The sequence below is a fragment of the Pseudochaenichthys georgianus genome, chromosome 8, assembly GCF_902827115.2.
Source record: "Pseudochaenichthys georgianus chromosome 8, fPseGeo1.2, whole genome shotgun sequence".
Lineage (NCBI taxonomy): Eukaryota > Metazoa > Chordata > Actinopteri > Perciformes > Channichthyidae > Pseudochaenichthys > Pseudochaenichthys georgianus.
Window position 1 is genome coordinate 15932665 of NC_047510.2, and position 19394 is coordinate 15952058.

General features: G+C 40.0%; 2 protein-coding genes across 3 annotated transcripts in view; both read left to right on the plus strand.

Moving 5' to 3' along the window:
• Nucleotides 1-193: 193 nt before the first annotated feature.
• znf281a (zinc finger protein 281a) lies at nucleotides 194-10336 on the plus strand. 2 transcript variants are annotated; one of them, XM_034089657.2, is made up of 7 exons: nucleotides 194-310; nucleotides 1977-2430; nucleotides 4058-4153; nucleotides 4444-4570; nucleotides 5457-5540; nucleotides 5631-5749; nucleotides 6365-10336. In XM_034089657.2, exons 2-7 carry the CDS (start codon nucleotides 2026-2028, stop codon nucleotides 7943-7945), a joined length of 2412 nt encoding a protein of 803 aa, XP_033945548.1. In that variant the 5' UTR covers nucleotides 194-310; nucleotides 1977-2025; the 3' UTR covers nucleotides 7946-10336. The 2 variants fall into 2 exon arrangements, with proteins under 2 accessions (XP_033945548.1, XP_033945547.1); XM_034089656.2 differs by having other exon boundaries at nucleotides 4058-4159; nucleotides 6365-10335.
• Nucleotides 10337-14699: 4363 nt separating this feature from the next.
• The window catches only part of LOC117451684 (mucin-2), a 19086-nt gene continuing 14391 nt past the window's right edge, over nucleotides 14700-19394 (plus strand). Inside the window, exon 1 of the mRNA XM_071203886.1 lies at nucleotides 14700-14876. Within this exon, the coding sequence (XP_071059987.1) occupies nucleotides 14825-14876 (52 nt within the window). The 5' untranslated portion in view covers nucleotides 14700-14824. The remainder of the gene's footprint in view (nucleotides 14877-19394) is intronic.

The following is a 19394-nucleotide window of genomic DNA, read 5'->3' on the forward strand; positions in this document are numbered from 1 at the left end:
CCTATTGACGATGACTATTTAACTATGAAACGATGTTATTAAAATCTGGGCATTTTTTAAAGTGTTAATATTTGTATATATCTGGATTTCACGATTGCCTTTAATCAAACAACACAAATCAAAAAACGTTTCGTTTATGTTACAGGACCGTACAGGACGCATCCGTCTTCAGGACCCAGAATCCTCAGCGCCGAGGCAAGATGGAAGAACCCAGCAGCTGCGGGAGAACAATGTTTTGGCTCTAGATATTGAAACGGACAGCTGAGGGTGAACCACGCGAGCCTAAATAGCAGGTCATGGTCATGCAACGGTAAGATAAATTCATAAAATCAGGTTTATCGACCTATCCGGTCGTTGTAGCAGTGAAACTCGGGACGGGACAGACAACAAAGCACGGAGCTCTAGCGTTAACGTTACCGCTAGTTAGCTGCTAAGTTAGCTGTCTCGGCTAGCCGGACGAGCATCATTGTTCGCTGGAGTTGTATGGGCCGTTTGTTATGGGTCATGCTTGTGTTGTCGTCCCATCACTTACAGTCGGTCCACAGCCCGGAAAACGAAGCCAAACACTTGGAGATAACAGCCAATAATAAGTTAAAACAATGTACGACAAGTGTTTACATTTATTTTGCATGCGCTAACTAGCATTTGTCCTTGATCATTTCTCCAGCTCGGTGATTGTGTGCGTCTTGTGTAATGCTAGTATGTAATGATATCTCCCTCTTATTCTTTAATTTCATCTCAAAAAGTACAAAACTTACTTTGATTACTTGTCTTAAAACAGAATAGACTTCTCTCATGCTTTTGTTGTTTTTTTCTGTTAATATTTGCTCGTTTTTTGGTGTTCATCAAGCGCAAGTCTGCTGCTGTTATTGCATGGCCATATTAATTATTGCCTGATCCTGCATCACAAAGGAGAAGGGCCCCGCAAGAGTGGTTAGCCAAATGGTTAGCTAGGTAGCTAATTGAATAGCCAACAAGCTTGGTAGTTTTTATTAAATGCACGCAGACCACGGAGTCCTCTCAACGCACGCGTTGTGTGCTGAAACAGATATGACAAAGATGAAGTCAGTCGGAGTGGCAGAAGTCTTATTCTTTTTTATTAAAAGTTTGCTTTTTGTTAGCCGGGTAGGTTATTTCTGCTAGCTCGCCATCAGAGCTGAAGGCATTTGTCAGCAGTCAGATGGCACTCATTAGCTGAACGGGTCGTTCATGTGGCAGCCAAAGATATCTGTAGAGCATCTACACATCATTTAATTTGAAATACTAATGTAACTTCAGTGTAAATTGCCAACAAATAAATAAAATAACACTTTAAAGAGTAACATGTCCAACATTTGGATACCTGCATGCATTGCATTCATACATTTTATTTAGATATGGACACGTTATATACAATTATCACATATCATTAATAAACATCTCGCTTGGAGCTCAAAACATGCCTTTGATTATCCTGTAGCGACGTAATTAAACCAACAGCCTTTCTGATGCAGTGTGTGCACTCTCATTGGCAGATAAGCTCATGCAAATAGGATGACTGGGTCAGACAGCCCCATCAAACAGATTAACACAACTTCAATCCTCTCATTCCTCCTCTTGTATTGTGTCTAGCATTGAGCCACTGTGACCTTTTTGCCTTGTAAAATACTGTAAACACACACAGTGCAATCAACTAGAGATATATGTGGTACTCTGTAGCCCAAGTGTTGTCTGTTTTGCTTGTTTCCACTTGTAAATGTGCAACACTGCAGCCTTTTTGTTGACCCACAAACCACCACATTTAATCCGACTAAGCGCCCAGTTGTGAGATCACACAGGCCGTGACACTGATTCCTGAAGACCGAGATTAACTGGCTCCGTAATTGTTGTCTATTATTTGTGTGTATCACCACCGATAGTTTTTCCTTTTATGTCTTCCTTGATGTGACCTTTAACTGTTTTAATGTTGAACTTCTACTGTTTTGTTTCCCTCACAGAATGACACAAATTCCCAACCTATAGTTTTCCTTCCCGCTGGCCTCCATCATGAACATCGTTCAAGACAAACTAGGCAATGAATACCTGCGCTCAAACCAGAGCATGGACTCCAATTTCGGCCCTGGCATGTTAATGTTCAGCCACCTGCCCCCGGTGACCAGCTTCACCCGGCTGGCCGCCCACTCCGTCATGCAGGACCTTCCATCACAAGAGATGATCCTGAAGAAGGAGCGTGACTCGCCTGACTGCAGCATGGGCACCCAGGGTGGGCACATGGGGTGTGCAGGGGTGGGAGACTATGTTCACGCCATGGGTATTAAGCAAGAGAAGATGTCAGAACACGATTACCGCCTGCCAGTTTATCCCGGAGGGCTGGGGAAGAGCACAGAGCTGCTGGAGGTGACAGTCAGTAACAACCAGAGCCTGCTGGTGCATGATCTCAACATGGGCAACGTAAGTACCACTGAAATCAGAATGGGAGTTATAGCTGAAAAAATAGCTTTGCTCAAGTTGAGAGCTGAAACAATAAGTTAAATAATTGATTAATTCTCACAAATAAATACATTAATATCTCTTATACATCATACATTATTCATTAAAGTTAATAAAACACGTCGGGTACCATCCATAGTGTTAAAGAACACGTGAAGTTTTCAATCTTCTTTTGTGGCTAGCAATATTTTGCAGTAGATCCAGCCAGCTCGTTGTCATTATAACATCAAATGCGTGTGTGTGTGTATATATACACATATAAACCCCTTCATTTTATAAGCTTTTCCTTCAGTGCATTATTGTGTGGTTAGCAACAACATACACCAAGATTATTAAGAAAATCTAAATTAGTGAATGCTTTTTTGGTTAGTATATGTGCCAAAAAATCCCTGCTGTATTGTGAAACAGCTAATATTTTTATAAGCCTGAGAGAGGGGGACCTGATAGAGGATGGGTGCGGGGAAGAATCTATGTGAAACTGTTTATGGTGACATAAATCTACTGACGGCTTTAGATGCAAAATATAAATGTGTGCCCCCCCCCCCCCCCATCACTCCCTCCCTTCCTCTGTTTCTCTTTCTGGGTAGAAGGGTGATGTCATACCGCTTCAGCATGAATGAAAACGTCATGGCAGAGACACAGCTGTCTTGTTTGAGCTTGCCCTTCATTTCAGACGTCTTTTGTGCTTATTCAAATAGAAATACACACAACCACACACTTCTAACAATGGCCTCAAACCCAGGTCATCAGGGCTCTAGATGCAAGTTTGTTGACATTTTTTTTTAATGATTGTCCTCACACTGCCAGAAGGAACATTTTTATTTTAAGGATTTAACAACCCTTAAATGTTTCAGTCTGGCTCTCATTATTACTTTAAGGAAATCTATGTTAATAAGCCTTACAGTCTGTATTATTTTGTCCTGCTCCGAAATTGTTGCATTTTCTCGCACAGTGGTGAGACTTTTGGAAGTAAAATAGCGTATTTAGCCCACAAACTGCTCTAATCAAGTTGCTCTTATTTTATTTTGGATATTCTGACTGCTGTTCTTGCCCTAAACATTGAGCTAATTTTGAGAACAGCAGGTGCACCCACATGTACCCTGTCAGTCTCCATATGGCACTGAGTTGCAGCATGTTCACTGGGAAATAATGGGCAATGCTGGAAGGCAAAAGGAAGCAATCTTTAATTTATTTTGCATAAATATGCAACACAGATTGCTTGTGATAAAGTTTAGTGAAGCGTAATACTTGTATTGTTTAGAATGTGAGGTGTTCAGTTTGTCTATTTCTTAGAGACAAGAAGTTAGACTAGTGGATAATGGCTCTCATTGAATTACAGGCTGCTTATACAAAGAAAGGCCGTGAATGTATGGCATTGTTATTTTACCCACTAGAACCACAGCGTGCACAATGGGTGCTCAGCAGACAATCACTAGACATCGTCCAAGTGTTTTGTTTGTTTGTGTGAGCAAAAAACAGACTTGTTTGCTGGGTCGTTTTTCTTTAGGCTTAGGCCCTTAACCTGCAATCAAATAATTTCCCTGCCGCAGCTCGCTCTCACGGCCCTCTCCCTTTGTCATCCTCACAGCTGCCGAGTCAGTTAGGAAAGGAGCCCACTGGGAGGAAAGGTCGAAGGTCAAATGGTGATGGACAGGATGGTAAACCAAGAAAGAAGAGAAATGAGGCAAAGGTTTGACATATATATCTGTGAATAATGTCATATTTTGCAAATGTAGATCTAGTAAAGAAAATGATTACAAATATACACATTTAAAAAATAAATAAATATGTTTATGTAATTATTTTTTTTAACACCGAAATCATTGTCCAACTAGATTATTATGAGCGTAATCTGTAGAATAATGCTTTATTATTTATTCTACCCAATAGGAACTGATCCTTTTGAATGATTAAAGATGGTATAGAGGGCAGCTGACTGAACCTGACCCCTGTGTTTCTGTTATTGCTCCACAGCAATCAATGATGCTGGATGGAGAAGGAGGCAACATGTCGCCGGGGAACAAGCCTCACATCTGTGAGCACTGCGCTGCATCCTTCAGAAGCTCCTATCACCTACGCAGACACGTCCTCATCCACACAGGTATTTTACAGTGCACGTTTTACCATGATGCTCATCTTTTGTCATTTGTGGGTTTTTTTTAATCATGTATTTTGATAAGGGCAAAACAAACGTAATCTCAGAAAAATAGCGTGGCAGGCTGTAAACGTTTAGAAACTGAGTGTTGCTGTGATGGAAACAGGGAGGGACAACTATTTTTAGTTTTAAGCCTCTACTGCCGCGTCAATGCTGAATGTTAGCAAAGTCAGCTGAAACACTTTTAAACCCTACGGTACAACATTACGATAAACACTTTGGTTTCCATGTGAGATGATTAGCAGTTTTGTGACCAAAGCAGTTATTATGAAACGGCTAGAGTTCAGCATTTCAGAAAATTATACTATCGGGTAACCTAAGATAAAAACAGTGTACTTTCAGAATGATATAACATCTGCTAAAGTTTAGTGATTTCAGATAATTGATTTTAAAAGAATACGATCAGCACGATTAAACACTTAATTTGTATGAATTTTTGTGCCTTTTTAGAATGATTATGAATCTGCTGCATGGTCCATTTTAGTCTGTGCTCCTTTCAGAACGGCGTGTGTTGTGAATGTTAATGTACCAAACACTGAATTAGACTATTGATCTTAAATTAGTTATGTTTTGAGAAAATGGATGAAAACTCAGACTTCTGCCGAATCATTAAGTTTACCACTATTTCAAAAATAAATAAAAGGTATGAACACAATGACATGACCTGTGAAATGCAATACAATCAGTTGCCTTACCCCCGAACACACAGTGCGTTTCTGAAGAGTGTGCAAAGTCAGTCAATTTCATTCAGTGAACCATAAATGTGGCAATGACCATTTAGGAATAACATTTTTTTTTACAGTAAATATATATCTTTGATTTTTCCTTTCAGGTGAAAGACCCTTCAGATGCAATCAATGCAACATGAGTTTCATTCAGAAATACCTTCTCCAGCGACACGAGAAAATCCACAGCGGTGAGTGTTTTTGACGAGTGTTTTTGACTCGGAGTCATTATGTGCTTCCAACAACAACTAACCTTGAGCGCTGCTGTCTTTGTAATGCAGGAGAAAAGCCATTCAGCTGTGACCAGTGTAACATGCGTTTCATTCAGAAGTACCACATGGAGAGGCACAAGAGGACTCACAGCGGAGAGAAGCCCTACAGATGTGAGACCTGCCAACAGGTCAGTGAGCGGTTTACTACCCTGATTATTTAATATGATATTTTATAAATCGAAAGCTTAAAGGTAGGGTAGGTAATTCACTTCAGAAACACTTTTTGCTATATTCCATGGAATGCTCTTAACATCCTGATAGCGATGAATAAATTAAATGCTTTGACAATAAATATATACAAATATTTCATCTAGCAAGTCCAATGATCTGCCTCGGCCCGCGGCAGATAATTGGATGGCCTACCTGCCTGTCAGCCTTCCATCTGTGCACAAACTTATCTCGTGCCCTCATTGGTCATGTGCACGTTCGTGTGTTGGAGGAGGGGCTCTGTAAGGAAGTCTGAAGGAAGGGGCAGATTTTTCTCGGTTGTGTACTTTCAAATTCTAGCTTACTCAAGCTGGTTTCTCCATTCTTACCTACCCTATCTTTTTAAAAGGGTGTTTACACACACTGCTTACTTTTGAGGGAAAATCAAAGTCTTTAAAATGTAAATGATCCACATAATGCTATATAAGTGAAAAATAAATATGTAGAGTTTTGTTGAATCTTAAATTCCTTTTGTAATGTCTGAAGTCGCTTCTTAAAGTATCTTTAAATAAAACATTTGTTGTTGTATCTTTCAGTATTTTTCTAGGACAGACCGACTGCTTAAGCACAAGCGAACCTGTGGAGAAGCCATAAAGAAGGGGCTGGATCCCGGGATGATGGATCTGGGTTGTGTAGACTTGGGACATGGCAGCTATGGAATAACTCAGGAAAACATTGGGAATATTGGTAGGAAGAGAGGAAGGTCCAAAAATAATGGAGAGGGAGGGGAACGCAAGAAAAAGAAGGGGGATGGAGGAGGGTCGAGGGAACAGCACATTCACGGGGCTGTACCTGGCGGCTACAACATCCATGATTACTCTGTCGAGAATCCAACGGTATCTTCCTCTACTGAGCCAGGACCCAGCATGCAGCAGGGCCACCATGCCCGGGCTCCAAAGATGGCATTCAAGAAGGCTAATCGTAAGAGCCTTGAAAAGGGGGGTTTGGGACAGGCCAAAGCTGACTCGTTGGAGCAGAGCGGGGGCATGGATGGTCTTGGCCTCATGCAAACCAAAGTAGAGCCCACCAGCAGCAACTACGACGACGCCATGCAGTTCATCAAGAAAAGGCGCTACCTTCACGCAGCAAACAATGCAAACTCATCAGGGCCAGGGGTTGCTGGGATATCCGGCAGTGAGTATGATGTCGGTGTCGGCCACTTGTCTTCCCAGCATTCTGTAAATCACGGCGTCGTTTCCAGCGCCATGGACAGTGACGCTCCTCTCTGTCTCGACAAGTCGGGCATCCCAGACGAGGTGCTGCAGAGCATCCTGGACCACTACACTCAGAAGCCAGAGGGCTCGCACCACGACGTTCACTTTGACATTGGCGACCATCACGTGGATCTGCACCCAGTCTCGATAGACGGCGCTGACATCGGCCACAGCGCCGACACCCCCAGCCCGCCTGGAGAGAAGACGGTCATGATGCACGAATACTCTCGCTTCCTGCTGCAGGCGTTGGAGCGCACAAGCCACAGTGCCAGCTTCCCTCTGGGTCCTCCCGCCTCAGGACCCTTCACCAGTTCCCACCAAGGAACTCCCATCTACGCTGACAAGAACATCTACACTACGTCCCCGATGGAGTGTGGGTACGGCCAGTCGGTGGCCTCGCCTTCGCTGCCCTCCTCTGTGCCAAAGTCTCACTTTGCGATGCTGACGGGGTCCTCACCACAGCACAGCTTCCACCTGAGCGGCCTGGAGACCTCCACCCACCAGCAGCTCACCCCTTCTCAGGAGCTTACCGACCAGATGGAGAAGCAGCACTCCTCCACTCCCCCCTCCTATCAGATCAGCCCATCTGACCTGAGCCGCCATAAGGAGCAGCTGCCCAGCAAGAACGGCACAGTGGTCTACCCTCTGGCCCCCTCGCAGGATCTGGCCTCTCTGGACTCCTCCAAGCCTTCCTACCAGATAGAAAACTTTGCCCAGGCCTTTGGCTCCCAGTTCAAGGCAGACGGCCGCGTCTTGTCTTACGGCACTGACAATGGCGGGGAGGTGGATCACAGGATACGGACGCCTGTGTCTCAATTCTCAGGGTATAGTAGTTTGTTATCTGATGTCAATGAGCCAGTAAGTACAGGTTCCAAAACTACAACAAGCCAAAGCTACAGATGAGAGCCTGAGAGGTAGAGAACACTCGTTAAAGTGGATGTTCTTGTTTGAATTTTTGTAGTGCTCCTATTTTATTATTGTTATTGTTATTATTATTATTATTTTTTAAGTGTCATCTTTCTTTTAATTATACTGATGCTCTATTTTTGTGTGCCCAGTCCTCTCCCAACAATAAGCCTGCGAGGCTTCTTGCAAATGCAACTTTTTTTAAGTATCTGGTATTTTTAAGTTAAATATGTATTTACTGTTTATTCTTGTCATATTAGTGGCATTAGGACTGGTCAAGAAATGATGAACTGAAAGAACTTTTACTAAGTAGAGTTGCACCGGACTTTTTGCTTTTACAATGAGCTGAAGTGTTTGAGCAATCAACTTTACAATTGTAAAATAATAATGAACATAACAAGGATGGCAGGGAATAGCCCAGAGTTGAAATCGCAAAAAAAAAGTTGTTGTCTGTTACAAGGTTTAAAGTATTACTCAGGAAAAAGTGAAAAAGGAGAAGCCTACGAGGTGCAGTGAGCGCTCTTTTCAGAAGTTAGTTTGTGACTTCAAAGAGGATTTTTCTTATGTTTTATTACTTGTTGAATGAGTGTGACATAAACAGACTGCTGCCAGCTCACATGAGCACTGAAAACACTTTCTACTTGGCTATATAGAGATTATGGTACTTTTGTGTCAATGTGAAACTCATGTTTTCTTCAATAAGGGCCATATATATATATCTATATATATTTATAAGAATATATATTAATGTAAAAACAGATTTAATCATTCTGGGGAACTGCCAGTTGAAGTAGAGGAAGAATGAGGGCGGGTTTGGGGGCTAAATGTTGTCCTTGCTATATTTTTGGAGAGCAAAAGTGATGTTGGGCTTTTAATTGGCCAATAGAGGTTGCTGTTGGACAGTGATAGAATGGCCTTCCCCTTTTCCTGCCCCCGCTTCTTCCTCGGTTCTCTTATTTCTTTAAAAGAATCCAATTAGCACTTTGAGCCGTTTTTTCTTACATTGCGTAAATTACCGTGTCGGATCAAGGAAGCTCAAATGTCAGGAATGGACTGGCTTTTGGACAGAGAGGAGTTTGGGCATATGTAGAGGGGGTTTCTGGGTTGAACATATTTTCAAGGGGGTATGATGTGGATACCCTTCGTTTGGGTGGCATGGTTTCTATGGGGATGGTGGGCGGGGGGAGGCGGTTGCCGAGTTGATATGGAAAAGTGGGATTTTTCATTCACATTTTCTCTTTCTCCTTACTTTTAGGGAACATTTAGATTGGGGGGAGGGGGTCCTTTAAAATAAAGTAACATTTAATTGGGATAATGTAAATGTAATTCAAACCTCTAGTTTTAGTTTTGACTTGTTACCCAGCTTAGAAGCTTTTGCTTTCTTATTGAATTTGATGACAAATGTGTTAGTGATTAAGTATTTCTCAAGCTGTTACTGAGAGGCAGCCATATGCATTGTGAACTAAAAGGTGGCTGACCCACATGTTTGTAAGCATTTAGATATCTCACATGTGCTGGCATTACCGAGCATATTTGTCCCAATAGAAAATGGGTGCCTATTCCTGGGCAGTGCAGGTGCAAAATATTGTCTAGTAAATGTAAAATGTAATTTCTCGCTGATTTTTAAATGTATTTATGCTGTACGATTATTTTGTAAAGACAACAATAAGTATGCAGTCTTCCATAGCTACAACTGGCCTCGAGTGCTGGACATGATATCACTCTGCTGAATGAGTCTTTGAACCCCTTTATGCCCCAATGGCCTGTTGTTTTAAGCAATCATTGAACATGGCAGAGTGAATGCAATGCTGTAATATCTTAAATAATGTGTTGCCATGCTGAACGGTTGAGGCGTGAACAAGAAGGCACCTCACATATACCTCATATCACAGTAACCCAGGGACGCAGGAGTGTGGTTTGATGTATGTAGCAGAAATGCTGTTGTCTGTGTGTAAAAATAAGTCATGTTTCTGTGTGACTAGTTTTAAACATTTGTGTTCATGACATTTATGTGACCTACTAAGACATGATGCTTAAGGGTTTCTGTAATTGTCGGAAGCCAGCCAGTGTTCAGTCTCTTCAGTTCGACCTTTCTCCTCCAGATCTGATTTGCCATATTGTTTCAATATGCTTATTGTTTACAAAAAATGTACAAAACACTAAATCTTAAATGAATTCTGACCCCTGTATACATTTTCATTTTAGTATATTTTCCCCCTCTTTTTTTTTATCACCGCCAATTTTTTTTTAGCTGATATCTTTCATTTTTATTTTCTTCCAGCTTCTTGTGACACGTTTCACAAGACTGTACTTGTCCAATGAATTTAAAACTGATTAGGGATAAAAAAATAAAATACTGTTATCAAGCGCTGTTCTGTCATCCTTTTTGTGAGGAGTGCCGTTATACATGTTGAAGCATATGCATGTTTACACTAAAATGCATGTATTATTAGGAAAAACTGTCACTACAGCATGTTTGGTAGCATAACGGACTTACTGTATCTCAGCTGTTTATTTCCACCACATGGTGGTGTTGGTGTTCTACAAGTGAAAAGTCCTCAGTTATCAAACCCTAATGCAGCTCTAATGTGCTTTGGTGCTTATCCTTTCTTTATAATTCCCTTTTAGCAACTTTGTCGCTGTTTTATAGATTTGTATTAAGAAAGCGTGATTAAACTGCATCTCTGCTTGAAATTCTATTACGTTTTAAATGCAGGCCTGCTTTACTGGCAATTGCAACACCCACTTGGCTCATTCAACAGCTCATCTTTGGATTCTAATGCTGCTAATCTTTTTCTTTTAAGACCAGAGCTTAATCGACTTGGTTTACATTCACTCGTAAAATGCCATCACACCTCATAAAACTGCAAACAACATTGCATGTTTCAGGATGCAATACGAAAACTAAAACGTCATCTCTAAATGAGTCATTGCCTGTCCCGGTTTACTACATTTCCCCGTTTCCAGGATTTTTAGAGCACATGAAGTACATCACCGTTAATGTAACATTAACACGGTAAATGTTAGTTTATATTTAGGTTATTTAAGCAAATCATTGGGAAAAAATGAACGTATAATTATTCATTTATGGCGAATCTTAGTCATTCCTGCACTGCTACTGCTTATAAATTCACAAATCAAGGTACATTTGCAAAACAAACAAAACACGGAAATGTAAATAATATTAAAGCAGGCAACGAGTGTCCTCGATACACAAGATGTTGAGTCAATGTAAGTTAATATAAAGTATTTCTTTAGTCCCCTCTATCAAGACGCTGCAGCACGGCCACCACTGCACGTCCAAACAAATAATAACCTTTGATATTCATATCAGTGATTTCATATTCTCTAGTTCCCATTTATTATCGCTTCAGGGAATTAACCTTCTTCCTCAAAGTCATTCAAAAAGAGATGTAGGTTGTCTTCCCGTCACCAAAGAATGAAACCTGCATTTCATGTGTGTTTATCTTGCAAACATTAACGTTCAAATCTTTCCACAGCTTCCATTATCCACACCCAAAACCTGCATGATTCAGCGCCAATCCCATTTTGTCCAGTGAATAAATGACTGACTAAAATGTTGACCTTTGTGATAATGATATGATCAAAGATGTTGTAGATTCGCTATTTCTAAACATTGTAAGAAGTGTGCATCATCATGAGTCAGTAAACCCATTTCACTCATTGTTTGAAAATGGGGAAGCCATAAAAGTTTTGAGCAAGAATGGTCAAGGTGTGACGTTGGGATTTATTACCTTACCACATCGTTTTGATGCCAAGATGGTGGCAGTAAAACAGTACGCCTTCATTCCTGAGCTGAATGTCGAAGAGGTGTTTTTGTGTGAACGCACTAAAACCGAAGCCGAGTTAATTCTGAGGGAGGTGAACTGTTATTAGTGAGGCTTCGGTCTCTCTCTCCTCCAGAGGACGCAGGTCTGTTGCCAGGGCGGATGCGAGAGTGACGGGAATATGATGTTCTTATCTTCAAAGCTGGGAAGAAGCTACATATGGGGTTGTGTACACAGAGAGATTGTGAATGGGGAACAGCAGCAATAAAAAAACAGGAGTGAGTTGTAATGCTGTAGAATGAGTCATGAGTTAGTTTAATTAAATACAGAATGCAAATAAGTCTTTTTAGGCACACTATTGTTGGCTACAGGAATAAAAGTATATGTCTGTTGGTTATTAAGTATACCACTTTGGTTACAGAATGAAATATTTCAATGACTACTTGATGGATGACTGTTATATTCTTCACATATATCTAGAAGATGACTCCTAGTGGCTTTGGTCACTGCGTGATTTTTCGTATCGTGTCACCATGAGATGGACATCTGTGGTGTTGAGTAAAACTTTTCAAAATCTATTTAAGTAGACAGATTGACAGGACTTTGTTTGAGACTTAGATATCCTTTCTAAGATAAATATAAATTCCAATTGGTTACCCCTTCACCTTTACGGCTATTGCCAATGCCGTCCTACTTTGTATTTACCTCCTCATCTGCCTCAGCTGTACTTTGTGTTTATAACAGCTCATAAGTAAATCTTAGCATGCAACATTGCTCAATAAGAACATGACGAACATGATACGTGCTCAACATCAGAATGTTAGCTTTCAGATTTGAGCAATTGGCTTGAACACCACTGTGCTTTAGTAGAGCCTCAGAGAGCTGGTTGCACGTTTGTTTGTCTTTTTATTTTATATTGGGATACAAATATAGTTAACATGTCAAGACTTTGATGTGGTCCACTTAGAACATTTGATCATCTTTATCCGATGTTAATAATTACGACGTTTTTATTATTAAGTTTGTCTCTCTCTTTGGTTGAAAATATATGCTCATCTAAAAACGTAAATATTAAGCTGGACAAACATTTAGCTCAGAATCCAGTCCTGAAATAAGACGCATGTTTCAACACTAACATTGATATTGGTTGCCAGGTGGAAAAAGTCAACACAATGTATTAAAAAATGGTGCAATGTTCAAAAGCATTTCCATGAGATAAGAGTGAGGTCGGCTAGGTGTATGTGTTTACACTGCTGGACATTCGTTATGTCTCTTATGAAGGAGTGTCCCGCAGCAGAGCCATAAAAGCTGTGCTATGGCAACATAGAACATGTGAAAATATAGTTTGTGAATGTGTATTGTTTTATATGAATAAATGAAATAGTTGAATTATAATGTATTCGTAGGAGAGCAGTTTTTTTTCAATTGAAAATGTTACTTCTTAGTATTATATTATTAAGATGTAACAGTTTCATTTTCAAAGTTTGCATCCTGAAAACTTACCACTGACTAATCCATTTAATGAAAAATCAATCATTCATTTGTTTCAGCTTCTGATTAATACACATACAAATAGTTTCTGTATGACAAACATGTCATTGGGCAGTCAGGATTTGTTTATGTAGGCTGACAATCTGTTGGGATTCAACTGTAATGTTTTTAAATACATATGACCACAGTGGTAGTTCTTCATTTATATACATGTACTGTTCCTCTCATACGTTTGCTTTTGTTCAACATTTGCAAAATGTAAGCAAATGTCGTTAAGCGTCTTTGGGTACTATAAAAGCGCTATATAAATCCAATATATTATTATTATTATTATTAATGTCAAAACAGTTGTGCAATAAGTATATTGCCAAAGAAAGATTATTGTCTATAAAAAGTCAAACGTTGACTGTAATACTGTATTTAGTTACAATGGTACAATGGAGTTTTTGTTTTCCAAATGTTATTTTATATAATGTTAGGGCCAAAGAAAAGTGTGTTGATGACAATATTCCACAAAGGCTAAGTAAGAAAATAAGTTTGTGATTTGATAAACTGAACTTTTTGAACCCAACTCAAGTAGAACAAATAACAAGGGTCTGTCATCAATTGCTTGTTTACTTCATAAAATAGTCTCATAGAAAAAAACAGATTCATTTTTTAAGGAGCGGCCCTATAATTTCCTAACAAAGCCTATTTAGACTGAAATGGTTGAGCCCATTTAGAGGATAACAACAGGAAGAAGAGGGATGACATGTATTATGTTTGAACTCTTGTGCTCTCATTTTCGGACCAGAGTCCACCGGAAAACAAAAGACGAAACCCTTACAAAAGATATTGACAGCATTGAATGGCATTTAAACTTCACATTTATTTAATAGTTGAGCCAACCTGGCCATCTTTAAGTTCTAACACAGTTGGAACCTCAGAGGACATGGTAATTCAGATAATATGAAATCCCCAAAAATAAGTGAATGTTGATTTTAGTTTTACATTGTGGGAATTTAGGGCATAATTTAATTGAGTTCTTATGATATATACTAAAACAAAGTGTGTCTGGATGATGTTTAGGTGATGAACTTTATTTAAACATTTGAGATTCACCAGGAAATATTCTCAATATAGGCCTAATTTGATTGGGTATGGATCATTGTGTGGTGGTCATGGTGAAGCCTAATGATACAGATCCCTCAAGATAAATAGTAAATTGCTAGCCCTGCCCAACATAACATGAACACGTTCCTTTTTGTTCACTCTGTGTGTAAACAATGAGCTAAAAATATGTTTCGTGCACATAGCTTACTTCACTTCTGTATTGTTGATGACAGGTTCAAGCTCTGGTTTATGGGTGAAGGCAGAACTGCTATGCTCTGAGTGACAGGAGAGCCGGCCAATCAGAGGAGGGACTAAAGCTTTTAATGCTGTCACAGGCTGCAGCTTTCAGTCTGAGCCACCTGTAGCAGGCAGCAGAACAGCCCGGGGAAACAGCGTCTGCACAGCACCGTTATCTCACCGTTATATCCACCGTTATACTCACCGTGACACCGGCGGGACACGGAGCTTCTTCTCCGGCCGGTTCTTACAGCCGAAGACCGTAAAGATGGTTCTCAGTTATCTGCCTTTTGTGTTTCTCCTGGGCGCTGCCGTTAAAGGTGAGTACAGTTTACATCCCCACTGGTCAATAGACTGGAACACTTTTAAGTGTGTTACTGACTGTGTATTTATGTTTATTTACCACATATTTTATTTGGAGTAAGAGTTGAAGCCTTGAAAAATAAATTGTTCATGTTTTTGGAACTAGTACAGACTTTATATAGATTATGACCAGTGGTCCTTTCAAGCAATACTGTTATACATTATAGTAAAAGCTCTGCATTTAAAGTAAAAGTACAGAAGTATTAACAGTTAAACATATTGTAAACTATTTAAAGTAAGTGTTAGCAGTATGTGTGAAGAATATGTGAAATGTGGTTCTTATTTAGGCTATCTCAGTCAGAAAATCTAATTGCTCATCATGAGTTATGCATGTATAAAATATATATTATACCAAAGTATAGAAACGATATCTGAAAATATGTTACCACAATTTCCTTCACTGGCAAATATCATTTCATCATATTATGTATTAGTAGCCTATGTATGCAAGTGTATTATCTATTAAGCGCTTTGAGCACCAGGAAAAGTGCTTTTTAAATGTAATGTATTATTATTATTATTATTGTAATACAATATAAAATAAAATCTAATCTAGGTAGATTACCGTGTATTTATTTGTCTTTGTTGGCTATGAGAACAATATAATGTATTTATAAAACCTATGAGTCTATATTTATATAGTATCATAAATGGCCCCACAGTTGACCACCTTTTATCTAGACAAAGTTTTGCATAAACACAAAAGTTTGACATTAACAAACAAGAAGATAAAAAAAAATGTTTTGCATGGCGACAAAAGCTTTTTTCTCTCCTGATCGAAGACATGCCTTGGTACATGTTACAAAATGCAAATATCAATGAATTAATAAGTAACTCAGAGACACAATTACAAAGATACCCAAATTAAGTTCCAGAACTGGTGGTTTAGCCTTTGCCTTAAATGGACAAGCATTTGTTCAAGTTCCTTCTTCTTCTTCTTTTTTTTTATTTCTACACATTCATGTGGTCTTTTCCCCAAATAGTCCTAAACTGACTCACTGGTCCATCAGTGTGACTCAAAGCTCTTTGGGGGTGGACAGATGCCAGCGAGGAGGCATTGGTCAGACAGCAGCCGGCTCCCTGAAGCACAACACACTCCTCACACAAAGTTTACTCTGTGTGCGCATGAGAGGACCCCCTCGACAGCGTGGTGAAGCTGCCCTGAGGAATTTTGATGAGCTCTCCACTGTACAGACTCCCTCAGCTTACTTGCAGTTAAATCCATTTGTTATCCTTTTTTCATTATTTTTGACAAGAGTCTGTGTTTCAAGGTTTTATGTATGAAGACTGAGATTCAGTCACTGTCATGTGCCCGAGCCTGGGGGCCGTGTGCATGTTCCCATCCTGCCATGTGTCTTCTTCAGTAGAGAAACACTGGACTGGGAGGCGATGGAGGCTCCAGTTTGTGGCAGTTTGAGTGTGTCTGAAGTAGCAGTAAAGAGGTCCAGATGCAGAGACCTCCGGAGGCTGGCAATCCTCCTCCTCTGAGTCTGGCGCCACATTTTCTTCTGCCCTCTGTAAGAAATGTCCACGGGAGAGGAGCAGAGCACATTCATGGCTTGCTCTGCTCTCTCTTTTCTCACCGTGGCTGTTTCCTGTCTCAGATCACATTCAGCTTATCATGTGTCATGTTCTGCTGCTTAGTCATCGGTAAGTCATGATTAGAGCATGCAAGGTCTGCTCAGGAGTTAACAGGCAGTTGTAGGAATGTGAAAGGACACAGGCTCATGTCGGTTGGCAACTAATGGTTATTTTAAATATCAATAAATCTCAATTTGATTTACTTGATCAATAGGTAGATAAACGCTTATTCTATGGAAAGAGGCCATGGTAATGTCTTTCATTTGGCTGTTTTGTCTTATAGTTTAAACAAGATATTAAATGTAACTCCCATATATGACAATGCACAACTGCAAATTGTTACAGTGGAGTCACAAAACCAAAAGAACATTTGGCATTTTTTCCAAGTGACAGAAACAATTACTCGACTATCAAAATAGCTCCGGCAAAAATGTTCTGTTGATCAATTCATTGTTTTATCATTTTAGCTCACAAACAAGCAAATAAGTAAAAATAAGGGAAAAAAAAGTGCACTTTTTGGCTCTCTATGCCTTTCTTCTTTAATTTAGATGGCGTTTCGGCCCTCAGTCCTTCTTCAAGATTGGAAGAAGTACAAACCATGTTTAGTTTCAGTGAACACAAGCATTGCTTTTGTACCAGTCAGTTCCTCCTGATCTTGTTTTTGTTTATCTCATCTTCCCCTTTTGATGGACTCTCACCTAGCACGTATTGGTATACCTCCACTTCTCATGCACACTTGTTGCTGTTTCCTGCCTGTCTTTTCTCCTTGTGTCGCTGCGTCCTTGCTGCTTCCTGTTGGATTAGACCTGCTCTGGGGCAGTAAATCTCACTCTGTAATTGGAAAGCATGTGCTGGCAGAGATTTAATTGGATATGATATGTGCAGAGTCCCTGCTCCAGTCAGGGAGCGGCCATCTGTCACATCCGTGTTACAGTAAGACCTCTGCTTGCTCAGATACAGAGAGCTAATTTGGGTCTGCTTTGTCCTATTGAGGACTTAAACTGGGTACCCTCTGAGGGGAGGGGAACAGTATAAGTACCTACAGTATTATATTATCAGCTGGAATAAATAGAGAGAGAGATACCTGCTAAACTTCTTTGAACTTGTCTGCTGTGCAACAGATTGCAATATTAATTGTGCATCAGGCCTATTGCGTCTGCAGCAGGAAGAGCTGTCAGTCTCAGCCAAGATGACATTTTTCCAGATGGGAGAAAGAGAGCAATTCCCTAGCAGGACGAAGAGTGTGGCACTTTAATTCGCTCAGTCCGCTTTTTTTCTCCTCTTTAAAGATACACCCCATTGTCTCTATATTGATAGATCAGATTATCTAACTGACATTAAACACAATTGTGTGATGATTTAATAAAGGCAGTACTCTTAACACCTTATGTTAACAATTGACTATTAAATGTTTTTGTGACATTACTTATAAATAAGTACACAGTAGTTAAGCTGAACAAGCAATAATAGTATTTTTAAAAAGCAAGCAATATGAAAACATGAATTGTAATATGTATAGTTTCCAATACTGAAGACATTAATTCACACTTTCTTGGGTTTAAGTTGGGCAATCCTTTCTAGAAATCTCAAACTCTAAATTGCACCACATTACAAAGATCTTTTCAAGAAACATATTAGATCATTATTAATAAATGAAAGAACCAAAGCAAATACTTCTTGTGCTTACAGAAAACACACACAAATCCCACACAAATCAGGAAATGAATCTCGAGAAAGGCAACAGCTGGCTTTGATTAGGGTTTTAAGACCTTCCCTTCCTCTTTTGCTTTTCTACCCCCCAGCCTTTGACTGTAGGTACTGAGTATTTCCATTACCTCCTAGATTGTGAGAAAAATAGGTATTAATGGGCATCACCATTTTATAAAGCCCATGGGATCATGATCAAATGTCTTGTTCTTTTTATAAAGCCTAAAAATACTAAATGTGCCAATCACATGAAACAAAGCAACACATCCAACCAATATACCATGCAGCTCTTACTGAGTAAATCGATATAATATCGATATACAACACAAATAATACTGGCACTTTGCCCAGCCTTTCACCTCCACCATATGCTGCACCAGTATATCCTCTGATCAGGACTGTGGACAGGGGGCACAGCTGGATGACAGGCTGTTGTAGGGGGGAAATAAAAGCTTCCTCTCGGTGTTGTGAGGTCGCTCCTGGTGACCGGCTGTGTCGCTTTGATGTAACAGTCCTCAAGGAGACTGACCAGTGTGTATCTGTTGGTCTACCGTGCCTTTTTTTTTTAACCCACGATGAGCACCATTAAATAACAGGAGGTCATAAAGCAGTATGCAATAATTGTTGACTCTCATTAGCCGGCAAACGGACCTTAAGTGTGACCTCTGATTCGCTGCTGATTCAAGTATGCCTGCAGCATTGTTGTCTTTAATCAGCTTGTTTCAGATGTCGTACTGCATGATTCCTGAGACACACATTCTATAGGTCAGCTCTTCACATGACTCGCCTGTTTCCTAATGAGATGCTGCCTCTTCCTGACTGCCCCTTTCAGTTCATCTTCTGCTCTGTGTGCCTTCTTGAATCAGGGCCATCCTCCTTGCAGTGCTGTTAGTTAAAGAGAAAAACTATTTCAAGAACGCGCTTTCCCCTAATCTTAACAATAAACATTCAAAACTATTTAATGGCAACATTGAGATGCCAGGATAATTTTTGTCTACAGCTCTCCATACTTCACAGGAATCATTATGGTGTGTAATGAATACAGGCTTGCTCTGGAGGAGTGGCAGTGTGAACGGGAAGTTGAGGGCGTGCGTTGGGTAACTGGATCTGACAGTCACTTGTTGAGCAGGTACACAGGAGTGTTATTGTCTTACATGAATATAAATCCTCTGAAGTGCGGCACTGCA